This window comes from Podarcis melisellensis (assembly GCF_964234715.1).
Source record: "Podarcis melisellensis genome assembly, chromosome: 10".
In the NCBI taxonomy this organism is placed as follows: domain Eukaryota; kingdom Metazoa; phylum Chordata; class Lepidosauria; order Squamata; family Lacertidae; genus Podarcis; species Podarcis melisellensis.
This window is the reverse complement of record NC_138542.1, coordinates 6,891,071-6,913,329: the sequence shown is the minus strand read 5'-3', so window position 1 is coordinate 6,913,329 and position 22,259 is coordinate 6,891,071. Positions and strand designations below refer to the sequence as shown.

At 41.3% G+C, this 22,259-nt stretch overlaps 1 protein-coding gene across 2 annotated transcripts in view; it reads left to right on the top strand.

The window, feature by feature from the left end:
- Positions 1 to 4,150: 4,150 nt before the first annotated feature.
- Positions 4,151 to 22,259, top strand: part of ORC5 (origin recognition complex subunit 5) — a 68,216-nt gene continuing 50,107 nt past the window's right edge. For both annotated transcript variants that reach the window (XM_081927826.1, XM_081927827.1), the window contains exons 1-8: positions 4,151 to 4,247; positions 4,778 to 4,942; positions 9,734 to 9,826; positions 11,230 to 11,424; positions 16,911 to 16,985; positions 19,621 to 19,732; positions 20,767 to 20,897; positions 21,743 to 21,791. In XM_081927826.1, coding sequence (XP_081783952.1) covers positions 4,832 to 4,942; positions 9,734 to 9,826; positions 11,230 to 11,424; positions 16,911 to 16,985; positions 19,621 to 19,732; positions 20,767 to 20,897; positions 21,743 to 21,791 — 766 coding nt within the window. In that variant the 5' untranslated portion in view covers positions 4,151 to 4,247; positions 4,778 to 4,831. The remainder of the gene's footprint in view (positions 4,248 to 4,777; positions 4,943 to 9,733; positions 9,827 to 11,229; positions 11,425 to 16,910; positions 16,986 to 19,620; positions 19,733 to 20,766; positions 20,898 to 21,742; positions 21,792 to 22,259) is intronic.

The following is a 22,259-nucleotide window of genomic DNA, read 5'->3' as shown; positions in this document are numbered from 1 at the left end:
TGACATATAAACCTAAGACTGAGACAGCTGCAAGCCTACAGAAAATAGAATGAGGGAAGAGATCAAGCTGAGTAGCAGATAGGATTTTTCTGTCAGTCTCAGTAAGCAATTTATCAGCCCAGGGTAAAATTTAGCTGCTTTTTAAAAGTTTTATAGATTGAGAAGTGAAGCCCACATTGAGTCTTTGTCTGCAACTGCAACAAACAGTGTCTTTCTGTCTTCTTTCTGCAGTTAGGAAATGTTTTGTTTGGTTTTTTCCGCCTCAAGATGAAGCACATCATTCAAAGCTCTTTTATTGACAGCAATTACAGAGGGAGCTGTCCTTCATGCCTTAGTAGAAACTTGCAGAAATGGGATGGATGTTTACATGAAAGACAGACTGGGTCTGAACAACAAAATTGCTGCAAGGATGAAGATGATGAAGAAGAAGAAATCATTTTGAAATTGCTTAATTTTTTTGTCAGATCATCACATATGAAAAGGGAGCATGATTTTTCTCCCTGCCAAATGTTATTTAGAGGATCACAGCAAGTTTCCTGCCTCGAGTAAAACAAAAACACCAAGCAAATTATTTGAATGAACTCACAGTGAAGAGGCTTAAGGAGAGATCAGAATACACATTTCAAGTTTCTCTTCAAGGATACGGCCCAGAAACTGTTAAGCTCTACCTCACATGCTGGGATTATGGGCTCTTAGATTTCCTCAATGGTATTTCCTTCTCTCTCTAACCCAAACCACCATCTTTGTTATTTTGTGCTACGGCTGTAGGACGTGATGGTCCTCTTCCACCAGAGCATAGAGTCTCAAGGAAGGCTTTGTGGAGTTGGTCCAGATCTTTTAGTGAGAGCTTGACTGTGGTGCAGCAGGAGACTCTATGTAAATGTTGTGTTGGAAGCCGGGTGCTAAATATTGAACAATTCTGTTTGTAGGTATTTCTGTTGGATCAGGGTCCTCTTCTATGCTGGCTGACTAATTTAGCAAATTATTATTGAGCATGTGTGTGTGTGTGTGTGAGAGAGAGAGAGAGAGAGAAAGAGAAAACAAATGTTTAATTTACTTCTTAGCTTTTTGTTAGTGTTGCTTTCTGTGTTTTAATTCTTTGTAATTGTTTTATCGAAGTTATGTTAATTATATAACTTGGGCTGTAACTACAATGTTTTATTATGTTGCTGTTGCTGTTTATTGTCCACAAGCTGCTTTGGGATTCACTTGAATGGAAAATTCAATCAGTCAATCAATTCTGGAAAAAGAAAAACAAATCCTGTCAGCGGACTATACTAGAACAATTTCCAGCAGGCTCCTCTATCACTTCAGCCCTGGTTTGGGATATCACTGAGGCAAATATATTGGTGTGTAGTTCACTCTTTCTAGCCATAGAAAGGTATTATCAATGGAGCAACGTCATGGGAGAATGCAATGAGATGCTTTCAGATTTCCAAAGGGTGGAGCCAGAGAGAAATTTGTTCCAGAATGCTCTACTGACAGCAATTGTTTTCCATCTTGCCTGTTAGATTCCATCATGGAGAGCAGGAAATACCATTGCTGAATTCTAAGTGGCCTGTATTCCATCCATTATATGAAACAGCAGTTAACTGAATATCTTACTTGCTTTATCACATGAACATATGTTAGAATATACATATATAATCTGAGACAGGCAACCCAGGCTCCTTGCAGAGGTCCATGCACTAGAGCATGAGGAATTCAATGATGCCTAAAAACATTTTGCCTTCTGCTTTCAAGCGTAGCAAAAGAGTGCTGAGAACCAAATTTTGTTGCTCTGGCTGCAAGTTGTGTGGGGAGTGCAAATTAGCAGGTTAGAAATGTTAGAAAGTTCAGACTCCTGCTGTAGTGCCTTTTTCAAATTTCAGAACATACAGAGAGCTCAGCAGGGATCTCTCCTCAACCCACAGCACCACACATCCACATTACAAATATGCACTTCTAGCCACATTCTTGTGCTTCCTGTCCTAAAGAACACCTTTTAGCATGATTAGATCTGGAATGGAGCCGATGTGCTTTATCATTGTTCATCTGTACTTGTGTTTAGAGATGTCTACCCTGGTCTGCTGCATCCTTTTCCCAACATCAAACCGCTTGTAGGCCGCAAAACAGGCCTATATCCTGGATATACATGTTTACTGGACAGTATGAAGCTAGGCTGGAAAGATGGAGGGCACAAGGAGCAGGGGACGACAGAGGACGAGATGGTTGGGCAGTGTTCGCAAAGCTACCAACATGAGTTTGACCAAACTGTGGGAGGCAGTGGAAGACAGGAGTGCCTGGTGGTCCATGGGGTCACATAGAGTCGGACAACAACATGAAGCTAGGGGGAAAGATTGTGGTTTAGTTACAGAGTGCATACTTTCCTTGCAAAAGGTCACAGGAGCGATCTCTGGTGTTCTCCGTATAGGGCTGGGAAAGACAGCTTTCTGAAACCCTGTAAAGCTGTTGCCATTGAACTTCCACAGTACTGAGCTAAGCAGACCAACGGGCTGACTTTAAAGAAGGCATCTTCCTGTGTGGAACAGAGATCTGCAGAATTCCTGTGGGCGAAGGAAATGGCTTTAAGCCTCAATAAGGCAGAACTGAAAATACTGCTTTACAGAGTTTCTTAATAGCTCTGTACAAAGGTTATAAGCTTTTTTGGGGGGAGGGAGCTGTTTATATTTGATATGAAAGTAGCCGAGTGATGCTTTGAAAAACAACCTTATGATGCTTATGGTGATGCCTAGGGAATACTTCACAAGGCGATCCATGAGATTATTCCTGTTCATGCTGCATGTGTTGCAAATAAAACAGATGCAGATGTCCCTGGGGAGAATATCTATAAATTGGAGTATACGAACTCAGTTGCTGAGTTCGATGTTGTTGTTTCCTTACAGTTCCAGGGTTAAGCTGCATTCATAAACCCACTTACGTATTACTTGGGAGTAAAGCTGTTCAGAACTGAGTGCACACAGGAAAAGCATCGAGTTGCGTCTCATTTCCAGCAGCAGAGCTCATAAATAAGGGCATCTAGTTAAACCCACCTGGGATTGAATGGGCAGTAATGTTGATTGGCACCCATCCATCTCTGCAGGCGGTGGGGTCATAGCTGTCAACCTTCCCCTTTTTTTGCGGGGAAATCCCCTTATTCCAGCGCCGTTTCCAGCTGCTATCCCGGATTGTTAGATATCCCGTAAACGGTCCCCAGGACAGGTGAAGCTTTTGATCCCTTATTTTCGAGGCTGCTGATCCCTGATTTTCAAATCTGAAAGTTGACAGCTATGGGTGGGGTGCATCTTTGTTTTTGTTTTTTTTTAAATGATATTTTATTAAGTTTTACAAAAGGTTAACAATCAACAGAAATCACAAAAACAACAAACATCAAAAATACAAACAGAAAAAAGGAAAACATAAAAAAAGAAAATTTAGCATAAAAAAGAAAAACTTTTTCAATTTAATAACCTTCAAAACCTTATTTTCCTTACTTCCACCCGCCTTCCTTTCTTGTATTCCACTTTAAAAATTAGTTCAGCAAGCTCATTCATTATTCATTTTCATCCTTTATCCCTCCCTTTATACTCTTATTTATCTTAATCACTAGAACCCCTTCCTTTCATTTTCAATGCCTTCAGCATTCATAAATTTTACAATGTTTTTGTAGATAGGCTTTAAACTTCTTCCAGTCCTCTTCCACCTGCTCTTCTCCTTGATCTTCATCTTTGGGGGTGAAGTCAAACCCTTGGCGAGTTACAGATCTTGCTGCGGCTGCAGAGAGCAATACGAGAGGGGCATGTATAGGTTTGCCACACTGGCGCGTCCCTTCCATAGCGGGCGGCTTCCCCGCAGCGGGTACTGGACACGGCGGGATGGGAGAAAAAGGCTGATTTTGCTGCCCATCTTTTCTTCCAGTTGCTTTTACACCCAAAGACATTGCGCGCTCCCTCCCGCTTCGCTTCCAGCCATCGCTTTCGTTTCGCTTTCCCTTCCTCTCTCGCGCTCCCCCTGCAGGCCGTGGGGAGGAAAAGCACCCGTCCAAAGTAAGGGCACCGGAAAGTGCCCTCTAATGACTTCACCGGCTGCTACTGCGCATGTTCATTTTATTAAACAACCCCAACAAACGCGCGGTGCGCCTGCGCCTTAGCCATGGTAGGAGGCGCGTGTGGCTTCGCCGCGCATGCTCAGTGGGTTCGCGCGTAGTCGGAGCCGGGGAGGGCGAAAGGTGGTTTTTGGCGGTTTGAGGGAGAGCTGAGGTAACTGAGGCCGGTGAATATTTGGGCGCCTGGGTCCGGCTTCAAGGGCTCTTCCTTCCACAGAAGCAGAACAACAGGGCTTACTCACTGGGAGTCCTTACTTCAGACTCGCTTTCTAGCGGTTCCTGAAACAGAAATTGGCGACAAACCCCTTTCCCCCTAATAATAATAATAATAATAATAACAACAACAACAACGTGGCGGTCAGGTGTGCTGCTTATTACCGCTGTGGTCGATATTTAGTGCCCGTGAGGAGCCACTTGCAAGTGTTAGCTGCTCTTTGCAGATGGCCTGATCGTTAAAATCTACATCTCTGCCATAAATACCTGGTTACAAATTAGTGGGGATGATCTCACATTTATTTTTATTTTTTTTACAATGGCCCAGTGACCGCTGTCATCTTGGGCTTCAGGTGGACGGTTGGTTGGGCTGCAGTATTTACTTCAGTTATTATTATTATTATTATTATTATTATTATTACTGCTGATGAAACGCTATGCTATAACGTGAGAATTAGTTTGTCATGTTTCCCTTAACAGACCTGCCCACCTCCGCAATCCTGGAAGTTGCAAGACACAGAGACAGAAGTTAAAATGCCTGTTTTCAAACATCCAGAATATCCAGAAGCGACGTTGCTTCGCTTGGAAAGCTTGGTGCTTTTTCGGGAATCTCAAGTGTCCACCTTGTTATCAATCTTCGGAGAGGTAGCGCTTTCTAATTTTCTTTTTCTAATTGCCCTTTAAGATACTTGGCCTTATTTTTTTTTATTCAAAGTCTGCTTTTCAGGCAAGATACTTCTTACTGGACAGGAAAACAGTGTTTTGTTTTGGGTTTTTTTGCTCCTGACAGGTAGTAAAGCTGAAGTGGATATATCACAGTTGGCCCAGGAAGGCCTGGGTTCAAATTCTACTTTAACTGAAGGTCTCTGACCTTTAGCAAGTCTTTACTATTACCTTAGCATGTCCTTTAGGAGTTATTTGAACTCGGAGATACATACATGAGTTAACGCATGTGTTTTTTCATAACACAAGGGATTAACTCATGCACGTCTCTCTTAAGTGCAAAGAAATGCAGTTATGGTTGTTTTTAATGTATCTGTTTTGTAATGCTGCTTTTCTTCCCCTGGCTACCAATAGGAGTTTACAAGAAAATGTAGACTAGCCAGGCCTTTTTTTTCTTCTTTTTTTAAAGGTTGCCACATAAACCTCAGTAGTGATTCTGTTGAATTCTAATGTACAAACATAGGCCTTCTTTTGACATTTATTTATCTGAATAGGTAATTAGGGAATAATGCGTACTATTTATGTAGCGCTGTTCCTTAAGTACTCCACATACAGTATCTCTGTATCCCCAGCTGTATTTGTGGAGACTTTGTGGTATCTCGATGGTTACCAGGAATTCCTTAATTTGAAAAAAAGTTATCAGTGGACCAAGATTTCCTGAAAGGCAGTGGGATGTCGGTTTTCGAACGTAATCTGTTCTGGAAGACTGTCCGAGTTCTGAAACGTTTGAAAACCAAAACTCAATACAGAAGCCTTAAAATGGAAAAAACAATACAGAAAACTCAAAATGTGCATGTTCGACTTCCAAAAAGTGTTTGAAAACTGAAGCATTTACTTCCGGGTTTACGACATTCGAAAGTCAAAACATTTGTCAACAGAGACATTCGAAAACTGAGGTTCCACTGTACCGACCTTTTTCCTGTGCTGTAGCTGTAGGGAACTATGATGTGTTCGTTCTAGCTTTAAAGCCCTATAAGGCCTAGGACCCTCGTACCTACGGGACCGCCTCTCCTGGTATGCCCCACAGAGAAACCTACGGTCTGCAAATAATAACATCCTCAAGGTCCCAGGCCTCAGAGAGGTTAGGCTGGCCTCAACTAGAGCCAGGGCCTTCTCGGCTGCGGCTCCAATCTGGTGGAACGCTCTGTCCCAAGAGACATGGGCCCTGCGGGACCTGACATCTTTCCGCAGGGCCTGCAAGACAGAGTTGTTCCACCAGGCCTTTGGTCAGGGCGCAGCCTGACTCCCTCCTCTGGCAACCTGCACAGAATTTTGCTTAATCGGTTGCCATCAATTTGATTTTAATTAATTAATTAATTAATTTTTATAATGAAATATTTTGTGATTATTTGACTGTTTGATTATTTGATTGTTGTTAGCCGCCCTGAGCCCGGCTTCGGCTGGGGAGGGCGGGATATAAATAAAATTTATTATTATTATTATTATTATTCTAGGATGCCTTCTCAGTTCAGATTAGAAATGGTAAGGCCCAGTGTGCCTGACCCTGACCACTACTCCACATCACCTGTGGTGTTAGAACACGTTCCAGATTTTTTTTACAGTGTATGGGACTTCCGTGAAATGCATTCTTTCCTTGGCAGGAAAATTGTTATACAAAGAGCTATCTTCATGTAGTGCTTTCTAACTTACTTGCAGAATGTTAATATCCTAATAAAGCTATGCTAAGTAGGGCAACATTATCCTCGTATTTCAAATGGGGCACACTGCCATAAAGATAGTGGCCTATGTATGGATTCATGATAGGTGAGATATGAAGTGGGGAATTCTTGGCTCACAGCTCATTCTTTATGCAAAAGGTCTTTTTTAAACACAAACATTCTTTGGCTTATGTTAATAACGGGAAGAGCATCGCTTCAAGCAGAAACTGTGAGGGTAATACTCTGCTATTTTCCTCTCCTGTCTTATATAAGCAGCAACTCCTGCATTGATTAATATGGACTGTGGCATAGTTGAAGTTGTTACCTTTATCTGTAATTAAATATAATATCCCTACAAGCCGTTAAGGAGAATAATGTGTCATTTGGTTCACGGTATGGAAATTGATGTCGGCAGTCTGCTGCGGCATTTAATTTTGCCTGACAGTCTTCTGAAGCTTGCTGTACTGATGTATTCAGCATGAGTGCTAGATGTGCAGATTGTTTTTAAATGAAAGGTTACATTTTTCAACCATGGAGATGATTTTGATTATCTCAGTAATTTCCAGGGATTCTCCTAGTAATCCCTGAAGAATGAATTTTTCAACCCTGCCTTCAGGAAACATTGCAACACTTGTTGGTCTACCCAGGCATTTAGCTTGAACTTAGTTAACTAAAAGACGTGGATGTAATAGTTATTCAAATGGTGTTCATTCCACAAACATTTTTATCAGTTTATACTCTTTCTTTAACCAGTTTATCTTTAAAATTATCACTGTGTACAATATACTTGTGTCTGAACAGTTGTTACAGGAACATGGCTACAGGTAGAATTGTATCTTCAAAATACATTTCCCCCCTGTTTTTCTTTTGCTTCATTCCCAAGCAGTAGTAATGATTTGTGTGTGGTGTTGCCTTTTCCTTGTTGAGTGTTTATATTGCCCTCAACAATTAAAATAACTTTTGATGTGTTGAAAATTGCCAATATGCAGTTATTTGCTTTAAATAGTTAGTGTTGCAGAGAATGAATGATACCTTAATGAAACAGAACCTTTAAGGTGGCAGGAGGTCACATGTTTATGTTGGGTGGTTTTTGTTGTGGGTGAACAGCTGTATTTTTGCTTCATTTTAATCAATTTTGTTCTGTAGGGTTTTGTAAATCGTTTCAGGACCCCTTCTGTGTGAAGTGATACATAATTTGATTGAATTTGAAATTTCATTGTTTAGAAAACTACTCATTGTGGGGCCAGTGTACACAATATCAGATTTAGCAAGACTGTGAGGTGGGACAGTAGCCACTCATCATCCTGTCTCCTCCTTGGGTGTGCACAGCAATGAATGGACATACATGCATACATCTGTACATGTGATACCCTGGAATTTTGCAGTCAGCTTTTTTTACATGGAAGGATTGGAAGAATTTAGTACAGGTGTGCATATACATCACTAAAGAAGTTTTTTTGTATGAGTGATAAGTGTGTTCAGACCAGCTGCCCTACCATAGGTAAAGTGTTTATTGATTAAAGATTGGATGAACAATGAAACTATGAATTCCAATGAGGGTTTCAGATTGATTCATTTGGAATCGCCCTTCTTCCTCTTGTTACCATCATGAATCACTTGTCAGCATGTAAGTTTATGAACCTGTACAATTATCATTTTGCTGTATTTGCAGTACATCATGCAGTACATCTAAGACTTTCTCAGCCTCAGATGGCTCAGTGCAATAGCTTGTGGACTGGAAAAGCAACTCAGAACAATTTCCAGAAAATATTTAAAAATGGTTAAGAAGCAAGATATTGACTTAATAATCAGTGGTTTGGATATGCAACTCTTTCTGTAAATTGAAAAAAAGTAAGCAAGTTTCTTGCTAAGAAGAGGGAGAGGGAGAGGGAGAGGGAGAGGGAGAGGGAGAGGGAGAGGGAGAGAGAGAGAGAGAGAGAGAGAGAGAGAGAGAGAGAGAGAGATTATGCAGTTAAGTCCCAGGACCTCAGAATTGCAAATCATTGACTTATTTTCTCTTTGAAGGAATTTAACCACATACTGAAAAAGCATTCTCTATTTAGTTCTGGTGTCTCCAATTTTGCAGAGCATGTAAGCACAGTTGGAGTTCTGCAAAATTGTATTGGCTGCCATGGTGGGGGCAGGGCCCATTCACAAAACGGCCACTGTGGTGGTCATAGCTGGTCACTAGTGAGGCTAAAGGACAAGTAACTCACCTAGGAACTCCAGATCACAAAGCCATTTCTTAGAAACCATGTTAACGGGAAGATCACCCCAAAACTGTTTCACTCAGCCTAGTCCCTTCACTGCATATATTGAAAAAAAACACCCTTCCCTTTCAGTAAGCACAAGCACACAAAACATCTGCACACAGACTCTCTGCTTTATCAATCCCCTCATAGCCCTGGCGCCCTTCCCAGCACCCAAGCAATTGCCCTCCCAGCACTTGGGTTAAGAAGTTGTCTCCTAACTAGTACGTTTACCTGCTTGTGTGAAGCGAGTGATTGGGCTGCATGCACCATTGCGTAGCTTGTGCACAGTATGGCTAATTCAGCCAAGGTTCTTGACTTACTGTTAATGTGTGAACATGGCCTATGACTCAACAAGTTTATTGTATTTGTTTCTTGCTTTTAGCTGCGATTGGCTTTCGAAGCAGCTTACAATTACAAACTCTCACAGTGATGTTTTTGAAAAGCTATCCGTATGCTCCATATTAAAGGCTTTCTGTCATGGAGCCTTGGGTACTGTTACCAAACAAGCCAGTCTCTTGACTTGTAATGTCTTGGGAGTTTCAGTACTGGGCTTCAGGCCAGTCATTCTTTTGAACCGAACTTCCTTGTATTTTGATGGATTATAAAATCAAAGGGATAAGCTGTCCTGGTGGATCTTAGTTGCTGCATTTTTAGCGAACCCTTCATTCTTCAACTTTTCATCTAGCCCAAAACTTGATGAGTCAAAAGTTCTGTACATCTTTTGATTGAAGAAAGGCCAGTGCGCTTGAAAAGAAAAGAAATAAAACAAACACTAAATCTATATATATATAATTTTTGTCCAGCGTCAGCATTTGAGCTTCCCATCCCTTTTTATCTATGGACACACATCCAGTGGGAAGACTTATGTGATGCAGACTCTTCTGAAAACCTTAGAGGTAAGAAGAATAATGGATTCAAACTGTATATTGGGAAATGCTTTCAAGTTTTGTTTTTAAAAATCCTCTGAAACCATTAGTTTGTTCATCTGTTTCCTCAAGAAAACCATTCTTGACTGTCCCCAGATAATTGGTACATCAGGCCTTGGCTTATTCAGCAATGAATACAAGGAAGCAAAGCTCTGTTTGCTCCTACAAATCAGCTGTAACTTAGTGCTGTTGTATTTCTATATTTGCCCTTCCTCTGGCAGTGACTGGTACTGGCTATAGTGACAGTACATGTCCAGCCCTATCATTAGGCATACCTGAAGGTGGCCACTTCAGGTAATTTATTTTGTCTGTCATGAAAGGGCAGCAGATGGTTAGTTGCTTAATTTATTATTATTGTATTTCTACTGGCAGGAAGTAGGAGAGGCCCTTGTGAGCTTTTCTGCCTTAGGTGCCAAAATAACTTGGTTGACTTTGAGTGGCCTTGGGAGGGGAGTGTCAAATGCTACTGTGCCTCAGGCATCAATATGTCTTGTGCTGGCCCTGTTGATGATCCATGTGGGGTTGAGGTGACATGAATGATAAGACAAGGGCTAACACTTCAGAACAAGTGTGAACTAAGAAAAAACTTGCTGGTTTCAGCTTCATGCTGTGCTTAAACCATATCTTAACAATCCGTATTAAGTATTTGTAATGTTTTGGATGGATCATATTGTGCATTTTAACACCTTTTTAGCCTCTCACAACTTGCCCTGTGATGCTCTATGGTCCTCATTTGGGGGCCTGTCAGATAATGTTCTTGCTGCTTTTGTGCCATGTTCTCATTAACTTTCTCTAACCTTGTTTACAGCTAGAGGGAGTGGTAGTGAATTTGTGGTTGACATTGTATAATACTGGTTATGAATGGGATCCATTCTGTAGGCCCGGCCGTATCCCAAAAGCTTCGTAACCGGAGGAGCCCTTCTTGCGCATGCGCGGGGTGCAATTGAGCATGCACAGAGTGCTTTTGCACATGCGCATGCGGTGAAACCCAGAAGTATACACATCCAGGTTTGCTGCATTCGCAACCCGAAAGTTACGTTACCCGAAGGTAACATAATCCGAGGGTCCACTGTAGTTGTTTATTGGATTCACTTTCATGAACTTCCCACTGTGTGTAGAATACATTGAAATGGCAGCAAATAATTATTTCAACTTCATACATGAAGTCCAATCATTCAATATTTAGTACTGAAATACTTGCATGTTTGTTAGCAAGCAATCCTCATTGAGAAGTAATTATGTCAAGAAATGTGAATGAAACTCTCAGGTTGTTGGTTTTTTCTTTTTTTAAAAGAGCAAAACAAAAAAAACCTGCTGGTAGTATTCTCTGCAAATTCTTGTAACAGCATTAATGCGATTTTCTTTCTCCTTAGCTGCCTCATGTGTTTGTGAACTGTGTTGAATGTTTCACTTCAAGACTACTTCTAGAAGAAATTCTGAGACAGTTACAAAGCCTTTCCTCTAAGGAAGAATATCCTCTTCCATTCTGTGATACGTTCAACGATTTCATACGTTTATTTAAGCAGGCAACTATGACACCTGATCTGCAGAAACAAACTTTGTATGTGGTAAGTTTGAAAGGCCACCTGGGTTTAGGGCTGGGTGATATCTGCTTTCCAACATTGTAATACACCGCCGGCAATATGATGATGTTTTACAGTTTCGTAAAGGAGGTGGGGAGGTAGAAGAAGGCAGTTGCTAAGGCGACTGAAGCAGGCCCCTGTCTCCTTGGCAGGAGCAGGTGGGCTTCCTCTTCCTCCTGTAAGTTCTTTAAATTTCTTGAAGAAATTTTAAGAAAACCCATCTAGGCCTGATGTTTTATTGGTTTTCAGGGTTTTTTATAGCTAGCTTGAGATCATCTTCAGTAATTTTAGGATTTAGGAAGATTGTTCTTTACATAGAGCAGACAAGTTCAACTACTTTTTAAAGTGTTTTCTATACATTGCCACCATCCATTTAGGAAGTTTCTTCACAACTTAAACAAAACCCAACTGCTTTATGAGTTCAATAGCAGCTGTCAAGACTGTTGAAGCTTCTGTTGGCAATGGAAATTAAATAGATTTCCCATTCTTATTTTAATGTTTTGTGTTAGACCCAGAGGTTGTCTTCCTTTGGCACAGGAAGGGAAAATTTACATCCAATCAAAACTTTTCCTGCACTGTTTTGCTTGTTAAGGAACATCCCACATATTGCAGGAGTCATGCTCTAGGTCAGCACTGGGCTGAATTCAGGATTGTGGAATCCATTTTGTTTGTTGAGCAACTGGGAGTCAGAAATTCTTGCTGGTCAGCTTCATTGCATCCAGAGATCCAACTTCTGCTCACTCTAGCTCTAAGGTGCCCATTCATGTAGGGCACTGCTCTGGCCAGTTAGAGCTCTCCGTTGCCTAATGTGAACTAAGAATACAGCCTAGAACACATCCAAAACTTTACTGTAGCTGTATATTAGAATGGAAGTGTTGGTGCCTTTTAGAAACGTTTGTCCACCATTGTAATTTTCTGATTGAGCAATCTGATATTTACTTCCAAGGAATCATAAGGCTCTCTGTGGCAGCTTTTTAAACTCCCTGATTTAATAATTGATTATGTAAAGGTGAATGAGGATACTAGAACATACCAATGTTTATTTTAGCCAAGTGTGGGAAGGGGAACAAACATTATCAACTCAGACAACCAACTAACTGTTACTGAAGGGTTTGTACTATAACGCTATTAAGTGGGGCAGCTAATGTAAATGGGAAGGTTTGGGTAGGCTAGCATAAAGTTTGTGGTTTGGGGAGGGGAATTAGCTCCTTTGAATAACAGGCTGTTAATTTTATGAATCTTATAGTCTAGGGGCAAGATGAAAATCTGGGGTTTTTGTTGTAAAAGCTTTAAGCGCACTTGAATAAATAATGTAGTGTGTACGTATAACTAGAGCAATGAAAAATTAATTGGGCAACATAATTCTACATAGTCTGTGAAGAGTAGATGGAGGAGAAAGGAAATGTGGGTGAAAGATTATTGTACTACTTTGTATGAAAAATAGTTAATGCAGAAACACTCGTTAATGGATACACAGTGGGAATAGATGAATTCCTTTCAAGAGAAAGATCTCATTCTGAACCTCTGAGGAAAACTGAGAAAGTAATATCACACTGAAAATTTTATGTTAATTTTGAGCAACTTGTAACTTCACTGCCACCCTTCCCTCCTTTGGTGTTCTATTCAGCAAGCTACTAGTACACTGTCCATCCTGGAGTCTAATAAAAATCTGTGAATACATTTTGAAACACATTCAGATACCTATTAAACATTGGCTATTATAATGGTGGATTAACTCCTGACTTTAGGAATTATACCATGGCTTTACGGTCCTGTTTTGTGCCTTTATGGCTGCAAACGTATGTTTGCTTACGTGGGTATGAGCCCCACTGATTTCTGTCACACTGATCTCCAGTGAAAATAATATTGGACTTTGTAGCTTAGCGACAGAATACATATTTTGCATAGAGAAGTTCTTAGATTCAGTCCTGGGTAGCTCCAGTTAAAAGGACCACAACTGATACGAAAGATCTCTGCCTGAGATCCTAGAGAGTCACTTCTGGCCAGAGCAGACAGTATTAGGCTAGGGAGAAAATTGGTCTGACCTGGTATAAGGCAGTTTCCTTTGTTCCTAAGGCTCTGTTCAGGCCTATGGTTGATCTCTGGTTTTGGGAGTGGGCTGTGGGATTGTATACACTCTACCACTCCTGTTGTGCGTTCCTTCTGATCCTCTTCCTTGGTTTATGTGAATGTCTTCAAAGGAGGTTAAAGTGGACCTGCCTTTGCTCATATACTGTGAGAATGTGCTTATCATCAGGGAAGAGGATATGTACATGATCCTGCAGCCCTGCTTTGATATTTAAATCCAGGTTTCGTAGCTCTAAACTGGTTGTAAGGGAGATGGTTGGCTAAGGCACATATTCCTTGTGGCTGCCCTGCTTCTTGCCATTACAGGCAAAGTCCCAAACCCAAGTGCTTTTCCCAAAAAAATTTGAGACAGGTGTTTGCCCTGGCCTTTGGCTGAAGGCTAAGATGAAAAAGGCTGTGTGCATTAAGTTGAAGACTGGCTCACGTTAAGAGCAATCCTATTGTGACTGGCTGAGAAGAGCTCACATGTAAAGCTGGTGCCACCTTCTGGAAGCTGCACACATGGCTCCAATGAGTTGCCCAATTGCAGGATTGCATAGATTGCCGCGGCCATGTTCACACTCTGTACGTTAGGAGGTAAATTTCACAATCAGGACTGCCTGATGGCCGCTCCACACCACTTGTGTGGGACACTTCCGAGGTGACACCTATAAATATGAATTAGCCTGTGGTTAGTTCTGGCCATTTTCCAAAGAACCATGTACCTTCAAGGGAGTTTTTCAACAATGGTTTCTCAAGCCAGAAGCACCATATTCCACATGGTAAATTACTGTTGAAACTGAGGCATGTTTCTACGGCTGTTTGTGATATGCTAGGGAAGCCTGCTGTTTAAATAAACAGCCAAAAAAGTTAGTGAGTGTGCCCAACATCTTTGGCTCACTTAATTTCTTTGAATTCGGAGGTAATGAATTTGACATTGTGCTTTCTGACTGTGTCTCTTGGACAGGGTGTATGTTATCAAAAATAATGCTGGTAGTAGTGACAAGGTGAGTGGATGGTAGAAAGTACAGTAATTCCTTCGGCCAATTGTATGGGTTCTTCACACCCAGTCATTGCCCAGCAGAGAAGGACCCATGGCATCTTGTCTGGTATTCAGACAGTTGCTATTGGTGGAAGAGATCTTCCTACATTGAAGAGTCCCACCCTTCTAGCGATAAGAATTACTGCTAAGTGGGAAGTCAAGGAAATGCTTACTTAAATGTACAGTATCTTTATGCATTTAAACAAAGTACATCAAAGGACCTCCTCCATTTTCTTCAGGAAAAATGAGCATTTGTTGTTTAGTCGTTTAGTCGTGTCCGACTTTTCGTGACCCCCTGGACCAGAGCACGCCAGGCACTCCTGTCTTCCACTGCCTCCCGCAGTTTGGTCAAACTCATGCTGGTAGCTTCGAGAACACTGTCCAACCATCTCGTCCTCCGTAGTCCCCTTCTCCTTGTGCCCTCAATCTTTCCCAACATCAGGGTCTTTTCCAGGGAGTCTTCTCTTCTCATGAGGTGGCCAAATTACTGGAGTCTCAGCTTCAGGATCTGTCCTTCCAGTGAGCACTCAGGGCTGATTTCCTTAAGAATGGATAGGTTTGATCTTCTTGCAGTCCATGGGACTCTCAAGAGTCTCCTCCAGCACCGTAAAATGAGCATAAAATTTATGCTCATAAAATGAGCATAGATAAATGCTAAAAATGTGGTGTGAGATTCTGACTGCTGTCATATGAGCATGTTACAGCGGAGCAACCCTTGACTTAACTGGTTTTAGAACCAATTTTTGGGAATTAATAATGTTACTTACGTAATATTTGAAATTACTTGAAAATAGATAATAAAATACTAGGGCAGGACATTAAATGTTGTAGAATGATCAATTTTATTGGATAAGATGTTGGTAAATCAGAACAATTAAGTGTTAAATTAGAGCATTTCATTCTGCTGTGCATGAAAATAGACAAGAGTGGGGGAGAAATCAATTTATGTGAATTAACCTGTGTCTTTGGATTTATTATGGGGCGGTTTAAATGGAGATTGATGGAAGAACTTGCGTTCTGGTAGCAGAAGCTGGCAAAACTAATCTATGCTATTTCGTTTCATTCGTAAATAACGTAAGATATTTCAGCCTCAATTAATTCAGTGAAAATTAAGATAAATGGATGGTCTCTTCAGTGGCTTCTAAATGCTTCTCTTAATCCAAGAACAGGTACTGAACAATCATGATTAATCATGAGGCTCAAAATGATTCATTTTCCCTGGTGAAGGATGGTGCCAATAAAACTTTGTGTTTATGCCTGCGTTGAGAACAATGTGTCCTTCGTGTTTCTTCTCTCCTGTGTTTGGAATTGCAATTCATCAGTCTAGTTATCTTTAACACATAAGAGCTGGTGTAGCATAACAGTTAATGTGACCTTTTCCCTGTTGAATCCACCGGGTGGCCTTAGCCAAGCTATCACACACACACACACACACACACACACACAGCCCCCAATCTCAGTATGGCGGTCATAGAAGGAGCAGGAATATAGGGAGCTGTTCTCTATTGTCTAACTCTATACTAGAGGCAAAGCTGCTGTCCAAGGTTTCAGCCAGAGGACATTTCCAGTCCTACCTGGAGCTGCCAGGGATTGAACCTGGGACGTTTTGCATGCTATTCCTTGACAGTGTTGTTAAAAGGATTACTTAGATGGCGTACGTAAAGTTCTGTATAAAGTGTTTGCCAATATCTTTAAGGCCCACCTAGAGTTTTTATTGCAATCATTTGGTATATACATTTTGTTACATAGAAATAAATGAATGCATAATTTGTTTAGGTGGCCCATCGAGTGCAAACATCCCTTAATAGTCCTCCAAATAATTTGCTGCCCCTACCTATTAATGTATAGAGAGTCTTTTATAAACTTGGCTCTGTGATTAAAAGGCACTGTGTGGAGTGAAATCTCCTAATGTAGTCTTCCTCAGGTCACCCTCCTTAATTGTAGAACTCTGTAAATATATTTATTTTTGGGAAATAATATCTAGTACTATTGGTAATTTGATAGGAACACATAGTTTTAGCATAACAATTCTCTTTTAACAGTTTAATTCTCCCTGATTATTCTTAGTCTGTTTAGCTTTCAGCTCCTCTAACTCTGTCCTACTCCCTAACTATCCTTTTCAGCTGACCTCTGTCACTCTTAATTCTACCCCACCACATTCAGTCCCACTCTCCTGCTGTCTATTCATCCACCACTGCGTTTTCCTCTTTGGATTAGGATCCCATGTTTATATATAAAGTGATAACCAACATTAATCCTACTCAGAGTAGCCTCACTGGAAATCAGTGGACTTAAGTAATTCAAACGTTTTAAATTGCTTATGAGTTACTTTGTGTAATAAAATTTCTCTTTGGTTTTAAAGGTTTTGGATAAAGCAGAGCAGCTGAGGGAACTAGAAACAAACCTCTTGCCAGGTTTCCTTAGACTACAAGAACTGGTAAGTAAATTGACCAAGGGATCCTTATTGAGCGACTTCATTTTAGCGGTACTTATAAAACAAATTTCCAGTATGTACTATGTAGGTTCAATGAGCCAATTTCTGCTGTGAAATACGGTGAATCCACTATTCAGTGCAACTCTGGGGCATTAAGAAAGAAAGAAGTACCATACCTCTTCCAGTTACAGTACACTGCTTTCTTGCTCACCTGGAGGCATCCTTACTCACCACAGCTTGAAGAAACTAGCTTTTTCTTTTGGCATGGGTTTCTTCATTCCCCAGCTGCATTCTATAAAACAGCTGGCTCCCACTTCTGCTATGGGAGGAGCAATACTGGAGCCTTCTGTGCATTCACAGTAAACCAATAACTATTGTGATGTGTACAGTGGTCCAGTGTTGGAGACAAGGGAATCATCATTGTCCCCTTTCCACCTTGGAATTATGTTGTGTAAAGTAGATGTTTCATGTTGCTTGTTACAGCTTACCTTGCTTTTGATTTCTGGGACAGGGAGGTTAACGATATGCTCCTAGAGCATTTGAAATGCTACTTCAGGGTTGCTCTTCTTGCCACTTTCCTGTACATGTAGGAACCTGATAAACGGTACTGATCATTTTTTGTAGATGTTCATTAATCTTGGTAGCACACTGGAATGGAGAATGCGCGTGTTGCTTGCTTTGGCACTTTCATGTGTTTCTTTTGCAATAATCTGATGAACTGTAACAAATGTGACTGTAACAAATGTGAGACTTCGACTGCAGGGAAGAAATGTGTTTTGCTTTCGATTGACGCTGGCTTTTGCAGCAATTCAAGTGGATTAGAGAAGCATAGTGCATGATTCTTATGTCTTGCTGGTAGGGTAGGAGCCAAGGAGTATTGTGAAAAACAGACAAGACTCATTAACTCTCCTACCAGGAGAATAATTAGAGATCAATTTGTTGGAAAATTCCTGGTGCTGCTGTTGGGAAGGATGGCTACACACCTATCATTTTGTGTGTGATGATGGAACAATAGTGATATGCAAAAGAGGCTTGAAAAGCTAATTGATCCTAATTCAGAAACTGATATATGTAGCAAGGTCATATTGTGTGCTATGGAAGGTGAGATTTGAAAACATAAACTCTTCTCTTAATAATGGGAAATGCCTTTGTTTTCATGTGATACTCAGCCTCTAGATTAGGACAAGTGCCTTAAAATCTTGGTAGGTAGGTTAAAAGGTATTAAAAAACCTTTGCCTCCCTCACTTTACTATATGTCTGTAAAGCTCCTTGGGACATGGGTGGTGCTGTGGGTTAAACAACGGAGCCTAGGGTTGGCCAATCAGAAAGTCGGCATTTCGAATTCCCGCGACGGGGTGAGCTCCCGTTGCTTGGTCCCTGCTCCTGCCAACCTAGCAGTTTGAAAGCACATCAAAGTGCAAGTAGATAAATAGGTACCACTCCAGCAGGAAGGTAAACGGCATTTCCGTGCGCTGCACTGGTTCGCCAGAAGCGGCTTAGTCATACTGGCCACATGACCTGGAAGCTGTATGCCGGCTCCCTCGGCAAATAAAGCGAGATGAGCGTCGCAACCCCAGAGTCGTCCGCGACTGGACCTAATGGTCAGGGGTCCCCTTTACCTTTACCTTTAAAGCTCCTTGAGTATCTTGAGAGAGAAGAGACACATTTTCTCTCCCTCCGAATAATTCAGGCCTGAACAGCAATTGGCACCTCTGATTCCGTAGGTGAAAACACTTATAAATCTGCATTTATATTTCCTGAAGCCATATGGATTTGATTTAATTATAGAAGCCTAGATTCCTGGTCTTCTGGTTGTCAGTGGAGTTGCCCTTAGTGTAAACTGATACCTTCGAATCTGTATTGTTAGAAACTGTAGGGTAAAAATTCAAAGAAACTGAGGCTGGAATCCTATATATGTCTACTCAGAAGTAGAGGGTTGGACTAGATCAGTGGTGGCCAAACTTGGCCCGCCAGCTGTTTTTGGACTACAACTCCCATTATCCCTAGCTAACAGGACCAGTAGTCAGGGATGATGGGAATTGTAGTCCCAAAACAGCTGGAGGGCCAGGTTTGGCTAACACTGGACTAGATGGTCCTCAGGGTCACTTCCAACTCTATGATTCTATGATAAGGAAGTCTCAATTCAGATGCTGTGTCCCTCATTTTCAAGCTACATCCTAGGAACATGCTGCTGCAGGGAGCTTGCTCAAGAAAGGAGGGAGCAATGATTTGAAGATTGAAAATTGTATGTCTCAATTGAGCTCATAGGCATGTTGTGAAAGCAACTGACCAACAGATTGACTGTCCGTTTATCTTACTAAGATTTTAATAATTTAAGAGTCAAGCTTTTTCAAGCAAACACAAGCCTCCTTCCTGACAATTAAGATGTGCAGCCCTATTTAGCTTAAATGCCATAGTACACAACAATAGAAGAACTGGATTTTTTAAAATGCAGGTGTATTAGCTGCTTGATTAGGCTGCTTACGGTCTTATGATTATGCAAATAATTTGCAATAAAATGCTGAATCAGATGAGTTTGTTTCAATTAGAAAGAAACTTCACAAGTTTTTCTGTGACTAAAAACGCAGCTACAAGGTCACCTTTTCTCTCTCTCCCCTCCCCAACCCCTGTCCTCCAGACGGAGAGAAACGTGACTGTGGTCCTTCTTAGTGAAATTGTGTGGGAACTGCTTCGTCCAGCTACAGGATGCCTTGAACCATTGCCGTTGTTTTTTCCAGACTACAGCATAGGTAACACAGTACACTTGTTTTGGGTTGTTCGTGGCTATTAAACATAATAGCTAAACGAAATATCTGTGAATGGAAGCTGTATACCTGAGTATCAGATGCTGGAGGCAAACCGACTAGGGAAAGCTACCTTCTCTCCACAACATGCTTCCAAGTTTCCAAAGGGAACTGGCTAGTTACTCTTGGATGCAAACAGAATACTAGATTTGATGGGCGCTGGGATGATGTTTAACATCTACTTTTTGAAGAACGAATAATTAGTACCTTTATTTTCTGTATGTGTGCATACATCACACCCCTTGCAGTCCAAGGAATTAAGAACTCCTGGTTTGAGAGAATTAACCTGGTTTTATGAAAAGGATGGTGAAATCCAGAGCTTTTGGGGAGGGTGGTCCTTACTCATTGTGAGAGAGAAATTATGTTGCTAGTTAAACTTCCAAATCTTGGAATTCTTTATCTTTAAGTGCATATCACATTACCAAGTTTTCAGCACCGTTGTAGCTACCAGAAAAGTGCATGTTTTTCTGTAGTTTAATACCTAAACTGAACTCGGGTCAAATTTGAAATGGAGAACTTGTTCTTACCCTGAAATCTGGGCCTGAAAGAGAAATTGATCAGAAGGGGAACCTTGGAGTTTGATCTGATTAAAAATGCCTGATTTAGGGTTTGTTTAGGTTTGATTGCTGTACTCACAGCTGACTGAGTCCGAAAGTGTGTGCCTTTATCTTGAAGAGAGATGACTGGAAACATGTAAGCTTCCCCCTGAAACCAGACATGGTGATTTTGGCAATCGCTGTTCTTTCACGTTGGAGACTCCTTCCTACTGGATTTTCCAGAGCTGGTTAAAATGTGTTCAGTGCTGAATTGGCAGGAGGGGATTACAGGCCCTCTGGAAGAAAGGGGTGTTTCCTGCTGTAGTATAACTATATATCTAAAGTGTGCACACATTGCTTCTTCTCTGCATAATTTTTAGCCTGAGAACAATTCTATGATGTGCTCATCAGCTTTTTGTTTTTCAATGCTCTTTCTTTAAACAGGACACCTGCAAAAGATTCTGTCCCATGACCATCCTCCGGAGTATTCTTTTGATTTTTACGCTGCATATATAAATATTCTGCTTGGAGTTTTCTATCCTGTCTGCAGGGACCTGAAGGAGCTCCGACATCTAGTAAGGGATCTCTTTGGTGCTTTCATAATGAATGTGGTGTCATAGTGCTTTTGATGCTGGCTTTGGAATTCTTAGAATGTCCTATATAACATAGCATGTGGATTCTGTGCTATTTCTCAGTATGTAACCAGGTGTAGGTTGCTAGGTTGTCGGCTCGGCAGACAAGAAAGAGAAGCTCAGCGAGCTTGCAGCCTTCACAAAGCCAGATTATTGATCTGCATACATAAAAGTAACTGTTGCCTACATGTAGGGGCTGGAATAATGCAGCTTTCTCACCAGCAGCTGAGCGGGTTCTGAAAGACATGGTTGCTGTGTCTGAACATCCTTGAAATGTACTAATGCCTCTTGGTTGCCTAGATGAGTAGGTACACAAATGGAAATTTCTGACTTTTATGTGGCTGGACTGTAACCTACTGTACAAAGATATTTATATCCCTTGTTGCACCCACTCCCAGCATGTCACCCTTGGAAAGTTGCCCACTAGGTTATGTGGCTCCAGTACTGAAAGAGGTTCTCCATTCCTGTCTTAAAATATGGACATGCATTCAGGACCTTCAGGTTATCAGATATGGCATTATACTGTCCTGCTTATCCATGCCAAAGATTTATTTTGTTTTTATGGCTTTGTGCAGTCACTAATCCATCTACCCTTTTCTTGTTTTATTTCTCCTGCATGTAATTTCATTGTAAGCTGCTGCTCTTCAGGGTTGGAGAGGGGTGTTGCAGCTCCTTTTCGGATAGGGGCAGGATATTTTTAAAACATGTCCCAGGGTTCTTTCGAATGCCAGGGATGTAAGGATTTCAAATTTGGGATGATACCAATTATACCACTGCTTGTCTTGCAGGCTGCACTCAATTTTTCCAAGTACTGTGAACCTGTGGTCCAGCAAAAGGGTGAGTGTTTTTCGTTCATATGAATAAATAGTGGATGATTCTAGAGAGGAGGCAATAAAAAGCTTTGAGTCTTTATATATTTCTGACCATGATTAGGCAAATCAGAAGTGCTCCTTGGGCTGATTTACTCTTCCTGCCTTCTCTCTCACTTGGGCATCGTTCTCTTTCAGTTTGGGGGCTTGCTGTGGAGTTAGTCTTATGTGTATTCCCCAAACCACAATTGGTAATCATTGTTGGAAATGGAGTGTGCAGTACTTTAGGGGTCATGGGCAGGCTCAGTCGTCTAATCATAGTTAGTTTGGACCCTGTGCTAAACTGAACAGCAAGATTGGCTATACCCATAGGGCTGATCTCCAAGGAAGGAGAGGGGGATGCTTTCTGGAGAGAATGAGTGAGAAGGTAGGGATTGTGCAATTTAAGTCTCTTGAACAGTGGTTAGGTAATTGGACGGTGCTTTGTCTGCACCTG